Below are 20,214 nucleotides of genomic sequence, written 5' to 3'. Positions count from 1 at the left end.
AAGTTATTACAATGTAAAATTATAAGTTCAAAAATCTGAATTCAGAGTTGAGCAAACTCATTAAAAAAAAACTTAAAATATTTAGTTTAATTGTCCAACTTAAAATTTTATGGAAGTTTGTTGCCTTGAAATTTTGAGTTCACCCAACTTTTCTTTTTTTGCAGTGCAGCAGCTCTGGCTGAGCGTCTCTTTCCTCTGGATACCTTTTCACTCTACAAACAGTATTTTGTGCTGACACAGCAGCAGCTAGTCTCAGGCTGCTCTGAGTATCTGTAGCTGTACATCCTTTACATTGGCTATATGTTGTCACCACCACAGCGCTGCAATAACAAAGATAGCTGCTCACAGGATGAGGGTCTATCAGGGCCGGAGGAGAGGAAACACTCCGTCTGATAAGTCTCCCAGAATGCCCTCTGCCTCTCTATCTGCCCAGTGGTGAGCGTTAGCAGGCCGCCGGCTTGTTCTCGCCCCGCTTCAATACCAATAGAGCAATGGGCAGGCCAGATAAGATTCTGCTCAGTCACCCCCCGACCCGGCCTTCCTGGTTCTCAGCAGCAGGTATTTAGACTGGCAGGAATACACGGGTCACTCCCTTCAGCAGCATTTCCCTTCCACAAGAGGTGACTGCTATTATGGGCTCCTGTAACACTGGCTACACTGCAAAAAACAGCTCCCAGCTCCCATTTTTTAGTTTTTATTCATCATTTTTGTTTCCACCTTTTCACTTGATAACTTTATATCCCAGTTTGTGTAAAGTCGCAGGCTGTTTCTGGGGCTGGGATCACCATTAAAAGGCACTGCAAAAAAGGTGTTTAAAAACCAGATAAAAACACTAAGTCTGAGGGAAATCATCTTGCTGCATGGACAGATAATTTCACTTGACAAGATTTCTTAAATTAAGATTATTAAATCTCGAAATAAGCATGTTCAACACTTAGAATAAGAAATTCATTCTTAAAACAACACAAATTGACTAAAAAAGACACAAATTAACCAAAAAGGACACAAAATGAACAAAAAAAGATGTGAAATGACCAAAAAGACACAAACTGACCAACAATAGACACAAATTGACCAAAAAAAGACACAGATCGACCAAAAAAGACACAAAAATGAAAAAAAAAGATATGAAATTACCAAAAAAGACACAAACTGACCAAAATAGATGTAAAAATGACCACTAAAAAGACACAATAATGAAATTAACTCTTAAAACAAGATAAATTAAAGCTGCAAGCAGCGATGAACTGGTCCAAGCAGAGCTTATTTCTAGATTCAACAGTCTTAATTTAAGAAATCTTGTCAAGTGAAATTATCTGTCCATGCAGCAAGATAATTTCCCTCAGATTTAGTGTTTTTATCTGTTTTTTAAACACCTTTTTTTGCAGTGTGCGTTTTAATCGTGATCCCAGGCACAGAAACAGCTGCGACTTTACACAAACTGGGATATAAAGTTATCAAGTGAAAAGGTGAAACAAAATGATGAATAAAAACTAAAAAAAATGGGAGCTCGGAGCTCGTGACTCAACAATAAAATAAAAAAAAGTTGTTTTGCTTCAGGTCAGGACAGGAGAAGCCTTTATGGACATTTTCTCAGAGCAACATTGCCAGATGTTCAACTTCATATTGCCTTTCGAGAACAGTCACATACCATGCCGGCTCTTTGGGGTAGAGTAAGCAGCAGCATGCAGCAGGAGACAAGCCTTAATCTGCTCCAGACTCTGTGGTGTAAAATGCAATGTTATGAATAAAAGAGAGCATATAAAACACGGAATGCAGCAGCTATGAAAGGATGTGTGTGTGTGTGTGTGTGTGTGTGTGTGTGTGTGTGTGTGTGTGTGTGTGTGTGTGTATCTTGTGTAGGCATGTGTTGTGTGTGTGGGTGTGTTCCTGTGTTACAGCACCAGTTCCAGTGTGATGGAAATTATATTTTGTCGTATTTTCTTGGTGTTATTGTTTGCAGATGATACAGCTGTTTTCCTTGACTCTGTTCTATTTTTAGCTTCTGTGTTTGTAGCTGCTCTGAAATTTTTGAATTTGTATAATTAAAACAGCGAGGACACTCATATTCTCCTCTGCTGCTGCTGCTGCTCGGTGAATGAGGAAAAAATGATGATTCACCTCTGTGAATGTTTTTATTTTGCTGCCAAGTCAAAGTGGCAATACAAGTTGAAGGGCGGCCATTATGTCCTTTTTATTTATGAGTCTTTCTCTACATTGCAGAATTAGATGAAAGATGCAACTATCTCCTTAGAATAAAGACAAGAATCCTAATAATGTTGCACATGATTTACAACAACATGTTGGTGTGCAGCAGTGTTAGAGTTGTTGATGCGTCTCTGTTGTGGGTTAGGTTTAGGTTTGTCTGCTCTCTCATCCTCCTCCTCCTCACAGACGGCTTTTAAAGCACCTGTATTACGGGTATTAAAAGAGTTTTCCCTGTCTGGGTCTCTCTCTCTCTCTGGCTCAGACTCTAGGTTAAAAACAGTCCACAACTCTCTCTCTCTCACTCTCTCTCTCTCTCTCTCTCTCTCTCTCTCTCTCTCTCTCTCTCTCTGTCCTTCTCTCTCCTCTCTTTCTTTTTCTGTCTCACCCTCTCTGCTCAGTTAGGGTTAGGGTTAGGGTTCATAACCCTTTCTCTCCCACTCTCTTGTCTCCCGTCATAAGTCTCTCTCTCTCTCTCTCTCTCTCTCTCTCTCTCTCTCTCTCTCTCTCCTCTCTTTCTTTTTCTGTCTCACCCTCTTTATTCAGTTGTTCCTTCTCTCCCACTCTCTTGTCTCCCGCCATCTCTCTCTCTCTCTCTCTCTCTCTCCGTCTCTCTCTCGCCCCGGCCTTGTTTTGACTAACTGGTCCTGCAGTCAGAGTCTCCCAGGAGCCTGAGCACCACACCCCAGACCAGAGTGGAAACTGGCTCAAGTCGCAGTCAAAGCGAGGCCTGGAAAATGAAGGAGAGAGAGAGAGAGAGAGAGAGAGAGAGAGGGAGGGGGGCTGTGTTTGTCTGTGTCTGCTGGCTGCTTCGTCCTGAGGACCCCGACGACCACTTTGTACATTTTACATCTACTGTTTCTTCCTTCTTCCTTCTTCCGTTTTCCTGCCTTGAACCCCAAAAAACGGAGCCATGAAAACTTTCACTTTTGCTCTGTTCTCTCTCTCTCTTCATGCTGGTAAAGAAAAGAAAAGTTTTGTAGGTGAATGTAACGTGCTGCCAACAACAACACCAAGGGCATCTAAAAGATGATCCGTATTACTAGGCACGGCCTGCAGCTCATACCAGACAGTAGCTCACTCCGCTACCATTGTTTTCTTTTCAAATTCCAAACTTGTGTTTCGTCTGCCGTTTTTTTTTTTTTTCATTATTTTTTCTCCTCTTTCAAGCCTTTTTATGCACTTAGTCACTCCGTCTCCATCCTCATCTGTCTGCTTCTCCACAATCTTTCCACCACGTCTGCTCTCATCTCTCCTTCATCGTCGTCTCTTTTTATTTTTATTTCCCTCCATCTTTCCTCTCCTGTTTGTAACCTCTCTCTCTCTCTGCACGTATGGAGGTGTGTTTTTTGTCCTTGTGTGTTTTTTCGGGGTGGTGGAGAGTGGATGGAGGGGGTGGTGGATGGTGGGGGGGTGGACTGGCGGTGAGTCGAGGGGAAAAAAGGGCCAGTAAAACAAAGAGAGGTTGTCTGCAGGCGAGGCAGGCAGGAAACGCGAGTCTCCCAGGACTCTCCCCCAGTCGCTGCTACACCAGATTGAAGCTGACAGCCCGCTGAGCCTCGGCAGCCCGCTTCTTATTTGTCCCTCTTCTGCCTCTTTTTGTCTTTCTCCCCATTACACTCTCATTTCTTTCACTCTTTTGATCATATATTCACTTTTCCTCAGCCTTTCCTTTCATTCCATCCATATGTACCGGGATGCACTTTTTGCTTCATTCTGAAGTTTTTAACCCTGTGGAGTCTCTAAAAGCTCTAAATAATCCAGACTTGTTGACTCCATCCAGACTAGAAAACAAAGCAGCGTGGAGCCCTACTGTAAATTTACCTCTAAAGTTCTGGCTGTAAACTCCATGAGGCCAGTTTCAGTTTGATGATGATATACCAAGTAAAACTGGAGACAAGCTCAAATATATTTAGTATCAAATGATAGAACTGGATGGAACCCTGTTATATGTTAGATTTGACACATTAGTTCACATTGCAGCATTTAAAATTCTTTATTGAATTACATTAACATTTATTCTTTATTTCTTTATTAACATGATAGTGTTTTGAAAAGTTAAAAAAAAAAAGATTCAAAATCACATTTTATGTTGGACTAAAGGACTGTAAAAAACACAAATGACCAAAAAAGACACAAAATGACTTACAAAGACATGAAAAGCATTCAAAAATGGACAAAATAGCCCAATAAACCTCCATAGAGTTAACAGGATATGATGAAACTGCAATTTTAAATATGTTTACAGTGCAGTAACTTAAAATATTTAATGCTCAAATGCATGTATAACAGTATAAATAGGAATAAAAAAAGTTTGAAGCAAATCAAAAATAACCACTTATTGTGATTTCTTTTTTTGTCAGTGCAAGAACAGCAGACCAACATTAATTGCAAGAAGTAATTTTGTGCATTTTTACACTGAACTTTTAAGATTTCATGCTCAAATGCATGTAGTTGTACTGAGGGCCACTTCAAGTGAGGGTGAGGGCCGTATGTGGCCCCCAGGCCTCCAGTTGCCCATCCCTGACATATTTGTTATTGACAAAAACAGAATAAAATCATTCCATAATAATATGACACTTTGAAAAGAGACATTCTGCACAATGAATAGGCTTAACCCTAGTATTTTGAGAAAAAAGTTTGAGATTTAAAGTGGTGAATCTGTGAGAAAAAAGTTTCTTTTTCCCCACTTTTTTCTTGTAAATCTGCAACTTTTTTTCTTATAGATTTGCCACTTTAAATCTCTGAAATCTGCAACTTTTTTTTCTTGTAGACTTGCCACTTTAATGTAGTAAATTTACAACTTTTTTCTCGAAATATTACCTCAACTCTGTTTGTACGACTGTTTCTTGCTGATTTTTTTTCTAAATTTTTCATTTTTACATTGGAGGTCATAGTCAATAAAGTGAATATCATTATATTATTATCATACTGATTGGTAGCCTGATCTTTGCTGATTAGCTGGGAGAAATCCATGTGGTTCTACGACCAAACAGAGAGACATGGGGACCCAGTTAGATATCCACTGAAGTTACCAAATATAGTTATTTGCCCGATAAAGGGTTAAGGCACAGACCCCGTTAGTCGCCTGCAGACAGGAACCAGGAACCAGGAACAGACCCTTGTTTGCAGCATCAGGGGTTAAAAGTTTAAGAGTTAGAAATTAGTGAAGAGATCAAGAGGTCCCTGAGCAGCAGGAAGTCTTCCCATTGGTCCACAGTCTGCAGTCTGAGTGAGGAAAAGAGAAAACAAGGCAACAAAACATCCTGAAAATAGAACAAGACACAGAAGTGGATGTGAAGTGTTTTTAAGATTATGAAATGAGTCAAACAATGAAAAGGTTACCAGGGAAACTTTGTTTTCATTGTTGCAGGGAGATAATAATAATAGAGTTCTGTCGTGTTGACAGGAAAAGCAGATTTTGTGTCTTTTATTATTTGTTATTTATTTGAGGAGAACTCCAGCTGTGAGTCTGTCTGGAGCCACCGGAGGGCGGTGTTGGTCAGAGTTTAGAGATGAAGCTGAGGATCACTGTTTGTTTCTGTCACTGATGGAACAAAGCCACATGTGCTGCTGGAGAAGACTTTGGTTTGTTTCTGACACATTTAGGCTAAAAAGTGCTAAAAAATAAACTGTGTTGCATATCAAATTGATGGACTTTTAACCTTCTGAACTGCAACATACTCAAAACCTAAAAAGCACAACATGGATCCATTTCCAGTATTATTTGATACATATAACTACTTCCTTGCATTGTGTTTTTAACAAACTATATAATCGCCCAGGTTTTTAAAGAAATTAATTATTTTTGTTTGTTATACTTAAATTATAATTCATTATATGAGATTTTCCGTCTTGTTTGACAAATGCAAAAAAGGTGTTTAGTCTAAAACCAGATAAAAACAGTAAATCTGAGGGAAATGATCTTTCTGCATGGACAGATAATTTACCTTGACAAGATTTATTAAATTAAGATTATTAAATCTAGAAATAAGCATGTTGAACCCTTAAAATAACAAATTAACTCTTTAAACAACACTTCTAAATCTAAAGTTTTTTTTTTATCTTGGTAAGAAACAAATGATTATCAGGTCACTCTGCTCGGGCCAGTTCATCACTGCTGGCAGCTTTAATTTATCTTGTTTTAAGAGTTAATTTCTTATTTTAAGTGTTCAACATGCTTATTTCTAGATTTAATCATCTGAATTTAAGAAATCTTGTCAAGGTAAATTATCTGTCCATGCAGCAAGATCATTTCCTTCAGATTTACTGTTTTATCTGGTTTTTAGACACCTTTTCTGCAGTGTTCAATCAGAATAGAGAGAAATGTGATGCATATTGTAGCTGGATGTGCGTTACACATGATATTAACAGCGTTATCATGAGCTGCAAATCTATTTGTCAGCAGTTTTTTTTTCTCTTCCAGAGGGCAGAAACTGTCAGAAGGTCAAGAGGCAATCCCTTTTCCCATCAGTGCACGCTGAATTTTTGAGAAGCAGCTTATTGACAATCTAATCTGGCGCTGTGAATGCCTTAAAATTTAACAGAGGAGCAGAAAGCTGCAGCTGCTGCAACAAAGCAGAGTGAAGCCAGAGCAAATATAAAGCACGGAGCGGCTAATAAAGAGCATCTCAAACATATCAACCAGCATTGTGCACGATTAATTATCAACCTGAATAGATCATGAGAATATGATTTGACATTTCAAAAGTGAGTGAGCGTGTTGATCCCAGACATTAAATGCATTCTGTGTGTGTGTCTGTGTTTCTGTGTGTAGGTGTTTGTTTGCCAGACATGAATATTAATGTGTTTGCAAATTATTCTAACTGTCTTCTAACCAAAGCAGCAAAAGAACTGGTGCTGATGAGCGAGCAGTCGTTGAAAATAGAGACTATAATTGTCTAAACTCCATATGTTTAATGTTTTTTTAATTATTTGAACACTCTGATAACCTGAGGCCATTATTTTGTGATATATATTTGCAGTATATGACCCCTTTATACAAGCATGATTCCACAATGATAGGATGCTGTGAAAAACATAATAAAAACAGAATGCAATAATTTGAGAAGAGAACAAAGACAAGAACTCTAATGTTGGTTTGTTTTGTTTACATATTTGAGATCAGGAAGTTATTTTACTGCAGGATTATTTTACTAGAGGGCACTCTTATTTATGAACTCATGAATTAATGCATTACCAGCGTTAATGCTGCTGCTGTTGTTGTTGTGTGGAAGCTGTTGTTGTTTGTCACTTTGTAGAAAAAAAACTAATGATAATGTTCACATTTATCCAGGTGGGTTATTTGACCCCCACTGAAAAAAAGGAGTGTCTAAAAACCAGATAAAACAGTAAATCTGAGGGAAATGATCTTGCTGCATGGACAGATAATTTACCTTGACAAGATTTATTAAATTAAGATTATTAAATCTAGAAATAAACATGTTGAACACTTAAAATAAGAAATTAACTCTTGTTTATTAACCCAGATAAATTAAAGCTGCCAGCAGTGATGAACTGGCCCGAGCAGAGTGACCTGATGATTATTTGGTTCTTACCAAGATTAAAAAAAACTTTTTGTGTCTTTTTTTGTTGATTTTACGTCTTTTTGTGTCTTTTTTGTGTCTTTTTTGGTCATTTTGTGTCTTTTTACATCTTCTTTTGGTCACAAAATGACTAAAAAAGACAAAAAATGTACAAAAGAGATAAATTAAAGCTGCTGGTCCGAGCAGAGTGCACTGACAATTATTTGTTTCTTACCAAGATTAAAAAAAACTTTAGATTTACAAGTGTTAGATCATTTATCTTGTCTTAAGAGTTAATTTCTTATTTTAAGTGTTCAACGTGCTTATTTCTAGATTTAATAATCTTAATTTAATAAATCTTGTCAAGGTAAATTATCTGTCCATGCAGCAAGATCATTTCCCTCAGATTTACTGTTTTATCTGGTTTTTAAACAGCTTTTTTGCAGTGCATGTGTAACTCACCTCCAGCTACAATATGCATCACATTTCTGTGTATTGTGATTGAGCGGCAATAGAAAGCGTGCAGGGTGCTGCCAGCTGCTCTGTGGGAGCTCACCACGGTGTTTTTGAGACGTTGCCAGAGGAAGAATACATCCTCTGTTTTATCTGTTTGTGTCAGAGTGATTGATTGTTGCTGGAAGCTGTCCACATTCACACTCAGGCAGGTTTCAACTGCACACACACACACACACACACACACACACACAGCAGGTAAACTCTGCAGATTGGGCCAGTTTGGCTGCTAGTCAAGGTTTAGTGGGAGCTGAGGGTGAATATCAGGAGCATGTTTTCTCTTCGTGTGTCTCTGTTCTACCTTCATTTGCATCACTCCCTTTATTTGTGGTCAGCGTGTTGCAAGCTGCTCAACCAACTGTTAACTGGTGAAGATTGGGACATCTACGTTTAAACCACATGAGCACGTCCAGATATCCTGCACTGCTAAAAACCAACTGACAAAACATAAGAAATAACTAGAATTAAGCAAATACACGCTCGAAACAAGTGAAATTATCTGCCAGTGCAGTAAGAATATTTTTCTTTGTAGGCATTCTTTAAATAAGTAAAAATATCTAGAAACTGGACAAACCAATGATGTCATATTACATTTAATTATTATATTAAAGAAAATACATAATTAAGGGATGAAAATTAGAAATTAAAATAAATGAATTAATAAAAACAAAATTAAAGAGAGATAAAAAAAAATAACATTGAAAAAAATATCAGTAAATATTAGTAAATTTCAAAATATGTAGAAGTAAATAAAGTTTACAGTAAAAAAAATCAGTAAACAATAAAAGTGGGAAAGGTGCATTCACTAAACTTGCACCAGCTCTTACTATATATATATATTTAGTATTTAGTTTAATCGATAAACATTAATCGATTATAAAATTAATCGTCAACTATTTTGATAATCTAATAATTGGTTTGAGCAGTTTTTTAAATACAATAAGTCCAAATTCTCTGATTTCAATGTGAATATTTCAGGTTTCTTTGTTCCTTTATGACAATAAACTGAATATTTCTTTGGTTTGTGGACAAAACAAGAGATTTGAGGACGTCATCTTGTGGTTTGGGAAACCCTCATTGATATTTTTATACATTTAATTGACCAAAAATCATATATATTTGTAAATATACTAAATCTTCCCCTTCTTCTCTCTGTCTCTTCAGACCCTTCATATGATGCCGTACGGCGGACAGGATGGTCAAACAACATGCACAGTGGCAAAGGTGAGAACACAGAGATCATTACTGGGACTCTTTTATATTTATTAGGACCATCAGGACCAGGACCAGGACTCTCTCTGCCTCCTCTACTGGTGCTGCAGCTGTGTGACACATTCAGGACTCATTTCATTGTTCATGTTCACACATTAATATTACATCAGCCTGCTTAAGTTAATTAGCATAGAGCAGAATCAGCACCTTTCTCTACACCGTGTGCTACTTATTCTTATATACTGTATATTAATAGGCACTGATTTACTTACTCTACTTATATACTGTGTATATTAATGGACATTAAGTTACTTACTGTGCTTTTATACTGTATGGACATTGAGTTACTTACTGCTGTTTATTTTTTGCTGCATGCCTCTCATCCAAATGGACCATTTTTGCTTTACTTATACTAAAATACAACTAATTTGTACCTACTATGTTGAAGGCTATAGCTTTTTGCTTCAGGTTGATGCAAAAAGCTATAACTTAGGTTTTATTTAAACAGACTGTGGCTGCTGAGAGGGGGGTAATTATATACAGTCGCCCATGAAGTTGGAATAATTCTGTTTTCAGACACAAAGACACAAAATGACCGAAAAAGACACAAAATTACTGAAAAAGACAAAAAAATTACTATGAAAGAATAAATTATATAAATTACTTAAAAAAGACACAAAAAGACAAAAAAAGACACAACATTACTGAAAAAAAGACACAAAATGACCGAAAAAGACAAAAAATTACTAAAAAAGACAAAAAATTACTAAAAAAGACAAAAAAATAGTATAAAAGACACAAAATTACAAAAAAAGACACAAAATTACAAAAAAAGACACAAAATGATGAAAAAAGGACACAAAATGACGAAAAAAGTCACAAAATTACAAACAAAGGCACAAAATGACGAAAAAAAGACACAAAATTACGAAAAAAAGACACAAAGTTAAAAAAAAAAGACACAAAATGACGGAAAAAAACCCTAAATGACCTATTTGCCCTTTATATACCACATAATATTTACTATACCCATGTTTGGTATTTGGTATTTTCTCAGCACAACTTCAGCATGATGTGACAATTATTTCTTCAGTTTAACCCACTTTATTAACATATTGAGCCCAAAAATACACAAAAATCATGAAATCTGAAATAAAATTTTACTATTTATGACAAAAAAACCCACAAATATGCTCAATGAACTGTTTCAGAGCTGAAAATGTAAACATAGGCTGCAGATATGAACATATAAAGGTAAAATTCAAATATAATAAAACTATACACAAAAAAATACCATAAAAACATGTTTATTTATAGGAACAGTGTTAGATGATTAGAGCCCTTTTTTTCCATCTTTAATAAATGCCACACCTGCCTCCCATCCTGCTTTTACAATTGAATAAATATTTTTGTACTATCAAATTAAAACGATCATATCTTTGGTTTTACATGCAAACAAAAAACTGGAGAAAGTTTCCAGTCTGTAATTTGCAGTGAAGTCGACAGCAGCGCTCCACCAGACCTCGTTTTTTGTTACGGCGCTTTAAAAAAAGCCACGTTATCTGATCACGCCAGCGTGATCATAGATCCCAGGCGATTAAATTTTTAGAAAATATACCCTAAACCTTATCTGTCAAGAGTATATCACATTGTCACAAATTTTTCATGGAAAGAAGTAAAAAAAAAAGTTTTTATTCCAACTTCCAAGCGACCGTGTACATTTTCACCTTCCAGACTGTAAATAAATGATTCTGTAGTCATTTCATTTTACTTAATATATTTGATAAAATGTATTAAATATAAATGCGTCCTTGATTTTGTTTAAGTAACTTTAATATACAAATGTTTGAGATAGAATCTACTTATTTTGATCACATTAAATATAATCTTTATGTGTATGTAATTCTAAATCAAGAGAATTTTGAATGAATCCAACACAATAGAATTAGTCTGTTTTTAATTGACACTTAACACTTCCTGTTAAGTTGTTATTAACTCAACTTGTAACATACACTGTAAAAAAGATCAACAATAGTGACTCAATAAAATCGAGGCAACAGATTGCACACAATTTTATTAATTAAATCTAACTAAGTTACAAGTTGAGTTAATAACTTAACAGGAAGTGTAAAGTGTCAATAAAAACGGACTAATTCTATTGTGTTGGATTCATTCAAAATTCTCTTGATTTAGAATAACATACACATAAAGATTATATTTAATGTGATCAAAATAAGTAGATTCTATCTCAAACATTTGTATATTAAAGTTACTTAAACAACTGCCTCAAAATCAAGGACGCATTTATATTTAATACATTTTATCAAATATATTAAGTAAAATAAAATGACTACAGAATAATTTATTACAGTGTAGTTAGATTTAAATAATAATATCTGGCGTGCAATCTGTTGCCTCAATTTTATTGAGTAGCTATTGTTTATCTTTTTTTACACTGTAGATGTGTAGGACAGATTACATCTCCTGTTGGAACAGACTCCTCTCTTATTTACTTTGTCCATCAAGATGTGTATCATGGTTCTCTGTAAGGTTTTATCTCTAACCAGCAGGTTTTTATCTGCCACTGATTGTTTTTCTCTCTCAGGTTCCCCGGTGGTGACTCAGAATGTGACCAAGTCCACTGAGCAGCCCAGAGCTCAGCCAGGTACTGGAGCTGCTGTCTTTCTTCATCTAACAGTATAAAAACAGACTTAATGCTGATTCATCAGCTTCTCTTTGAGTCAACTGGCTTGTTAAAGATCGTCCTCTTTATGTCAAAGTCAATTCAGTCAATTAACATTCTTATGGGTTCGTTCATGCTCTTTGTATTTGTTGCTTTTACTGGTCATTTGTCACATTGTAAAAAAAAAAAAAACGTATTGTTTTTACGGTAAAAAAAACGTAAACTTAACCATAATAAATACGGTGCAACTTTTTCTAATATTACGGTAAAATGATATTAAAACTGTTCATTTCACGTTTAAGATTGCCATTTTAGTCCATATTTTACCGTAAAAAATAAAAAGTTTTCCCATCAAAAGAAGCGCTGTTCTGCCATGTAATTGACAAGAAAATACTTAATAATGCTTAATGCTGCATAAATTAAAGATATTACCATTAAATATTACAGTATATTTTTGTTAGAGATATGGTATTTAGTACATTTAACAGTTAGAAAAAGTATTTTTACAAAAAAAAATAAAAAATGCAAAAATGACAGTGATGTATTTTTCAAAAAGAAAATGTAAAAAATACTTTTTTGGCTGATGTATACATTTACGGTGTTTCATTGTTACTGAAACTGAATTTATCATTTTACGTCTTTTACTGTCACGGTTTAGCAGTTTTTCACTGTAAAATCTACAGACATTTTTTACAGTGTTGTGTTTGTAGTTTTTTTTCTTGCCTCTCAGCCACTCATCTGTCAGCGTGTGTAATTGGTTTTCCTGGTCAACTAATTATTTAGAAGAGTACATTAATTTAATACAAGACATTACCACATAATGCTCTCTCAGTTTGTTATTGTTTTGCATATTTTTGCTTTATTTACCCAACCTGAAAGGTGATATTATGATTAAAATGACTAAAGAGGATTTTTTAAATTATCATTATTATATTATATCAGTAGCTGTTGCTCAGTGACAAGTTTATTTTGTCTCCCTTACTAATGATTCTGAGTGACATAGCATTAAATCACCACAGTGATCAGTGTGTAGACTAACAATGATCTCCTTCTGTCCACAGATCCGTACCAGATCCTGGGCCCAACTAGTAGTCGCCTCGCCAATCCAGGTAAGATTTAACCCTTGTGTACTCCTAAAAAAAGTTTAAATCTAGAAATGTATTATGTTTTCAAAACACAAGTTTCACTAAAAGTTGACATAACCTATTCTGTGCATTCCCATCAAGAAATTATTATTTCACTACAACTCTTGGGGGGGGGGGGGGATCAGGTTTTATAAAAAATGTTCTCTGAAATGAGGCCTAATTTTGTATATTTGACAAAAATTGACCAATAATAATGAAAGAAATATGAAAATGATATATCAATGTGTTGGTAATACTTTTTTTCTACATGTCCTAAAACCAGTCTGATGTCATGGGGTCCTTTTTGACCCCTGAGGACCATGGGTGCTATAAAAATGTATAAAACAAGTAAAAATGTATGAAGAAAGTTGAAATTTATTTTGTCTATAAAGGATGCAGAGGGGCACATATGCTGCAATTGCAATTGCAATTTCAAGCAATTCTATGAAAGTTAACCTTTATCAATCGTATGTTGAAAATGATTTGGTCAAAAAAGGAGCCCAAGAGTACAGGAGGGTTAAGCATACTCAAGTCTTTATTATGCATCTGGAGTGAATAGGCAGTTGTCATGGAAGTTTATTAGAAATGTCCTTTCATGCAGGCTCTTGAGAAATGCATTAAGGAAACCTTTAAAATTAAATTATCTGACTCCAACAGTAAATCCTCTCACCTATTTCTCTGCACTGATCGTTTGATGGGGAATCATGAGTAGGAGACGTCCGAGTTTAACTTCATTTTATTACAATACATCAAGAAATGTGCAGTTATAGAGTCTCTGGGTTCAATCTTCACGTCCCTGACATCACATTAGACTGGTCAGTTCATGAAGGATGGACCAAGTATAATTTCCCTAAAACCCAGTTTTATAGCCTAACAAAGCTTTCTAAGAATGTAGGTTGATTTCTTCAGAAGTCGCCTCCTTCCAATCCGCTGATTTGTCAGTTTATTCAATACGTGGACACGTCATGTCACCAAGCAGAGAAGACAGTTATCTTTCTGCTCAGCACATCATGTCTGTGACCTGTTAACAACATTTTCAATACACAAACTCCTGCCTTGGTATGACTTGCAGAGATATTATTTGAGACACAGATTTTGCAATGTCTATATAAAATATAAAACATAAAAAATATCTTTCTGTGAATTTATAGAATCTTACCCTAAGTAGGAAAGAGAAAGTTTAAGCAGATGGAATAAATGTATTTAGAGTAATCATAGTTTTAAAACAATATTAGCACATGATCATTGCATCAAAGTATCTTGCATGATTAATCTATAAATGCACAGAGAGGGTACACACACAGTTAGTGAATTAAATTAATTATAGTAACCACCATCCACAGAGACAGACAACAGAGACAGAATAACAGATTGTTCTAACAAGGCCTTGATTGATAATGACTAGTCAAGCTGTGTAAAGTGAATCCTGATGCTGGTTGATGAGGTGCTGATCATCGTTTGTGTTCGTATCCACCACCATCAGGTTCAGGCCAGATCCAGCTGTGGCAGTTCCTCCTGGAGCTGCTGTCCGACAGCGCCAACGCCGGCTGCATCACCTGGGAGGGCACCAACGGCGAGTTCAAGATGACGGACCCGGACGAGGTGGCGCGGCGCTGGGGCGAGCGCAAGAGCAAGCCCAACATGAACTACGACAAGCTGAGCCGCGCGCTGCGCTACTACTACGACAAGAACATCATGACCAAGGTGCACGGCAAGCGATACGCCTACAAGTTTGACTTCCACGGCATCGCCCAGGCGCTGCAGCCGCACCCCACCGAGTCCTCCATGTACAAGTACCCCTCGGACCTGGCCTACGTGCCCTCCTACCACGCCCACCAGCAGAAGGTCAACTTTGTATCCCCGCACCCTCCATCCATGCCCGTCACCTCCTCCAACTTCTTTGGACCCACCGCTCCGTACTGGAGCTCGCCCACTGCTGGCATCTACCCCAACCCCAACGTCCCACGCCACCCCAACACCCACGTGCCCTCCCACCTGGGTAGTTACTATTAAGCCCCCCCACTCCCATTCTAACCACCCATTAAAAACCTCCCCTTTCCCTCCAAAAAAGAATGGCTGAGCTGCACTCCCAATGACGTCAAACCGATGAATAGAGGCAGTTGTCCTCTGAAGAAGTCGTGCTCCTAAATGAAGGATGATAAAATCGAAGGAGATTTTTTTATATATATATATTTGTAAGAATCTATAAACAACTGGATGCTACGGTCCAAAATGGAATACTACTTACCTTTACCAGACTAATTTGTTTATGCTTTTTGGACGTGCGTTTGAGTTTCCTGTGCCTCCTTTTTTCTTTTCCCAACCCTCCAGAAAGCTGCACCTTCAGGTGTCCTTTCCAAAAAAAAAAAAAAAAAACCTCCCCCAAACCAAAGCAGGACAGGAGAACAACTGAAGTCTGTCTCCGTCCACGCCTCGCTACAGAACCAGACATGGGCCTATTATTTATGGGTCTCAATCTACATCCTCCTCAGTACATTTTGTACATTACGCTTTAAGCATCTGCCTTTTTCTGCTTGCCTACAGCCTTGTTGGGGTTTCTTATTCCCACCACATCTAGCCTTCTGTTTCCACTGTCTGTCTTGCTGCATTTTTATGTGTGTGTGGAGAGTCTTCTGGAATTCGCTGGACAAGGAGGAGCTCTCAAAGAAGAGATGGACTTTTCTCAGCACTGAATGAAATTTGGCAACTGGAATATGCCATTCACAATTTTATTTATCCTCCAAACTGGAAGGCTAGAGAAGAGTTAAATGCCGGAGAAGGAAGCGCTGTATGTTTTGCTGACCTGGGTCAACTCAGTTACTAAAATGCTTTCTGTGTGTTGTGTGCGAGCTTCAAGATGGCCGACGTGTGCAGTTGACTCGACTGTGCAGAGGAAGCTGAGTCAACATGTAATTGAAGTAATTTGCAACAATAATTCAACCCAGGTCAGATGTTTTTTTTTCAGGGGGCCACACACTAGGCTAGTAAATGTTTGCCATGTTGTTGTTGCCTTTCAGCCATTTCCAGATGTTTTGTTGCTCGACCATGTCAGTATTAATGTGAATGTCTTCTGGTTTGTGAAACACACGTAAAAGGGAAACCCTGCAGCAAAATCAAAATTTGTCAGATGTTTTTCCTCCTGTTAAATGACAAAAAAAAAACTGAATTGTTAACACCATTGCTGCAAATTTCTGAATCTAAAATATGAAGTGCCTTTTCTGCAGATGTGTTACACAGAACTGGATGTTTTTTGGATGTTTTTTTTTTTTTAATGCAAAGTGCCTTACAGTGTATCCAGTCTTTCAACATTACATAATAAGGGAACCTGACCCCCACAGAGCCTTAACTGCTGTTTTAAACCATATATTTTCTGTCCTTTATACACAAAACAGCATTTCATCTTATAATCGCAATGTATAAAAGAAGTGGACGTAACCCATTAGTTTGGAGACTACTGCTCTGAAAACTTGGGTTTGGCATTTTGATTGTTGCCATCTTGTTTTTTGGAGCCAGAAGTAGTGACCATATTTGGGTAATAAGAGGGTGGTTGCCAGCCTTGTGGGTGAGGTACCACAATGCAAACACTCAGTCACCAGCTAACACTAGCTATCTAAAGGGCTGTTTCCACTACCGGGCAATACCCAGAATGAGGCGGGTCTCACTTGCCGAAACGGCCAGAATTAGAATATGAGCCGACCGGAGCGGACTTTTGTCGAGACTTTTTTAGTCCCTTTAGAAGAGCAGGGTCTTTTTGCTCGACTGAAAACAGCCTGGTTACTGATTGGATAGAACGCTAAGCAGGATGTGACGTAGTACTCGACGCCACAACAACACACGGCATTTGTAAAAGCCGGCGAAGCAGTGTTCCAACTTAGCGACTTTGTTGTTGAATTTAGCGACTTTTCAGACCCCCTTAGCGACTATTTTTCAAGAAAGCGACTGGAGACAAATCCAGAGACTCCTTCCTACTCTGTTAGCGACAGTTAGCTACATTTAGCTCTGTAGCAGTACAGTGTGTATGTGCTAACAGGCTAACAGTTAGCTCTGTAGCAGTACAGTGTGTATGTGCTGCTGCTGCAGGAGGTGTTCACTTAGCGATCTCTGTTTGTTTACAACAAGCACCAGACACTCTGTGCACAGCTAGTGATGCCAGTTAATTCACAATCACTATGTTTATGATAAGTGGAGACTCTGTGCATAATTAGCCATGCTGCTTTCAGCTGCTGACGTTGTGCACAGTTAGCGACGGTGAAAACCAAACGTCACCTCCAGAGTCTCTAAATCCCTCTGAGGGCTAACTTGTAATGGAGACACACAGAGTGAGAGGACTTTAGAGAGGGCGTGGCCTAAGACATTTGAGAGGGCGTGGCCTGAGACTTTAGAGAGGGCGTGGCCTAAGACATTTGAGAGGGCGTGGCCTGAGACTTTAGCGGGGGCGTGGCCTGAGACTTTAGAGAGGGCGTGGCCTGAGACTTTCCTGGTGGACACTTTCCCCCTAAAGAAACACGGCTACTCAGTTACCAGCTATCTAGGTTAGTAAGGTGCATCTGTAATTCATTTTAACAGTGATATTAATTGGGAAGCAAATTTTGGCTAGCAAAAGGTAATATCGCCTACTTATGGGGGGCCTGAGTCCTTAGAGTGTCTTTTAGAAGAATCCTAGACTGAAAACAACACTGTGAAAGGGTCAAAGGTCGAAGACAAAAACACAAACAACAGCAAAAAACAACTTAATGGCTTTTTTATAAAGTGCCTACCCTGCTTTATTGTCAATTTTGCTCCAAATTAGACCATAATATTCAAAACGAACATCATGCTGCACTGAAGAAGACTTGAAATAGCGATTGAGACCATCATTTTGCCATTTATACAATTGGATTTCTTTTTGCAACCAGTGGAGTCGCCCCCTGGTGGCCACTACAAAGAATGCACATTGAAGGCAAGGCACCGCCGCATCGGCTTCACTCTGCAGATCTGGAAGCTATGCCCACTTCTTTTATGCAATCTTTGCTTAAAATGTGTAGTAAGATACAAACATCCTCGTGTTTCATCAGAAATCTGACAATTTTTGATTTTGAAGTGCACTCTGTCGCTGCCACAGTGTCTCCTTCCTCTTTGTAGGCCAGTCAGGACCGTTTAGGAGAAGTGGCTCAGTAAGTCATGTTAATAGACAGTTAGGTTGCATATTACCAGGGCTGGATCCTAGTCTGAGAGCAGCATGTGTGTTTGAATGTTAGTTTCTCACTGATCTAAAGCCCAGTTAAAATGCACATGAATCTCAAGTCAGGATTTCATCATCATGTGATCGTATCGTGTCAAAACACATCCATCTTCAGGTGTTCAAAGTTGTTAATAGCAAGTTTTTCCTTTAGAGTAACTGAAAATGGACACTTGAAAATAAATAAATTACTTTGGACTAAGTAGTTTATCAGAGAACAAAAACCAATAAAGTATGACGAGATGAAACAAAGAAATCCTCAGATTCGCAAACGCTGTGCGTTTGTCAGACCTATTTTTTATTATTTTATAAGCATCAGTCAACTAGGCATTAAAGCAACTTACTGTATAAATTATGCAGAGTTATTTTCATATGTGACACAGTATAAAAAGTCAAGAGAATTAATACGAGTTGACCTCGGTCAAAAATGCAAACCTTTTAAGTCCATTTCTGCTAAGTAGTTTGTTCAGCATTTTAAGCGATTTTATATCTGTACATTTGGGCAATACATTTTTAACTTTTTTTGTTTTCTTGTTATTGTATTATTTCTGAAATTCGGTTGTAACATCTCAAGTGTCTTTATGTCCACGAGAGATTTTTTTTTTTGGATCCCCAAAGCCACAAATGCCTGCTTGAATCATAATAATCCAACAGCCAGGGATTCCTTTACTCTTTATGCAACACGTGATTATGGTGGATCTTCTCCACTGTGAATTACTTTTTATGCTAAATAGCCCTGGAGTTGATAGCTTTTCTTTTTTTTTTTATTAAAGAATTTCAGGTATTTTATGCAAAACAATACAAACAGTATTAATATCCACAACCAGCTTCTCCTGAAAGTGTATAGCTTTAAAAGAACAAAAACAAAAAGGGAACTTGTAATTTGTAGCATAAAGAAATTATTCTAACGTACCCTTGACTTCCATGTTTCGCGAGCATAATCAACCAAAAGGGATCTGTGCTACTTCGTATATGCAATGTATTTTGGATATCAAATATAAATATATATATATAAATGTGTATATTTTACAATTAACCAATGTATTATTATTATTATTGTCATTCCTGCAATGTATGAAGTAATACCTTTTGAAAAAGGGCTTTTGTATAGGAAAATGTGACAAAATAAATGTTTTTACCTCTCAAGATATCTTCCATTTCCTGCCTGTGGCCTCACCACATCAAAAACACACACTTTGAGAAACCAGATCTACTAAGAATTATTTGATTAATCGAACAATAATCCATAATTAAATTAATTGTCAACTATTTTGATAATCGAATAATTGGTTGGAGCAGTTTTTTTAAAGACAATAAGTGCAAATTCTCTGATTTCAGCTTCTTCAATGTGAATATTTCTGGTTTCTTTGTTCCTTTATGACAATAAACTGAATATCTCTTTGGTTTGTGGACAAAACAAGAGATTTGAGGACGTCATCTTGTGGTTTGGGAAACACTCATTGATATTTTTATACATTTTATTCACCAAACAACTAATCGATTAATCGTTTAAATAATCGACAGATTAATCCATAATGAAAATAATCCTTAGTTGCAGCCTGAGTGACTCGCACATTTTGCAAAATTCTTGTCTCCATTGTGTCCAGTTTGCCTGAACTTTGTGACAGTTCTGGCAGGTCATTACACATTTTCAAAGGTGAATATTTTCATCCACTGCTTTTCTGCAGAAAAACAAGAGCTAATTTCTTATTTTAAGTGTTCAACATGCTTATT

General features: G+C 37.1%; 1 protein-coding gene across 6 annotated transcripts in view; it reads left to right on the top strand.

Moving 5' to 3' along the window:
* The window catches only part of fli1 (Fli-1 proto-oncogene, ETS transcription factor), a 57,948-nt gene extending 38,320 nt beyond the window's left edge, over positions 1 to 19,628 (top strand). For all 6 annotated transcript variants that reach the window (XM_059330619.1, XM_059330617.1, XM_059330618.1 and 3 more), the window contains 4 exons: positions 9,408 to 9,467; positions 12,061 to 12,120; positions 13,200 to 13,247; positions 14,746 to 19,628. In XM_059330619.1, coding sequence (XP_059186602.1) covers positions 9,408 to 9,467; positions 12,061 to 12,120; positions 13,200 to 13,247; positions 14,746 to 15,275 — 698 coding nt within the window. In that variant the 3' untranslated portion in view covers positions 15,276 to 19,628. The remainder of the gene's footprint in view (positions 1 to 9,407; positions 9,468 to 12,060; positions 12,121 to 13,199; positions 13,248 to 14,745) is intronic.
* Positions 19,629 to 20,214: the final 586 nt, after the last annotated feature.

This window comes from Centropristis striata, chromosome 4, assembly GCF_030273125.1.
Source record: "Centropristis striata isolate RG_2023a ecotype Rhode Island chromosome 4, C.striata_1.0, whole genome shotgun sequence".
NCBI lineage: Eukaryota > Metazoa > Chordata > Actinopteri > Perciformes > Serranidae > Centropristis > Centropristis striata.
The sequence above is the reverse complement of the archived record's forward strand: the minus strand, read 5'-3'. Positions and strand labels throughout refer to the sequence as shown.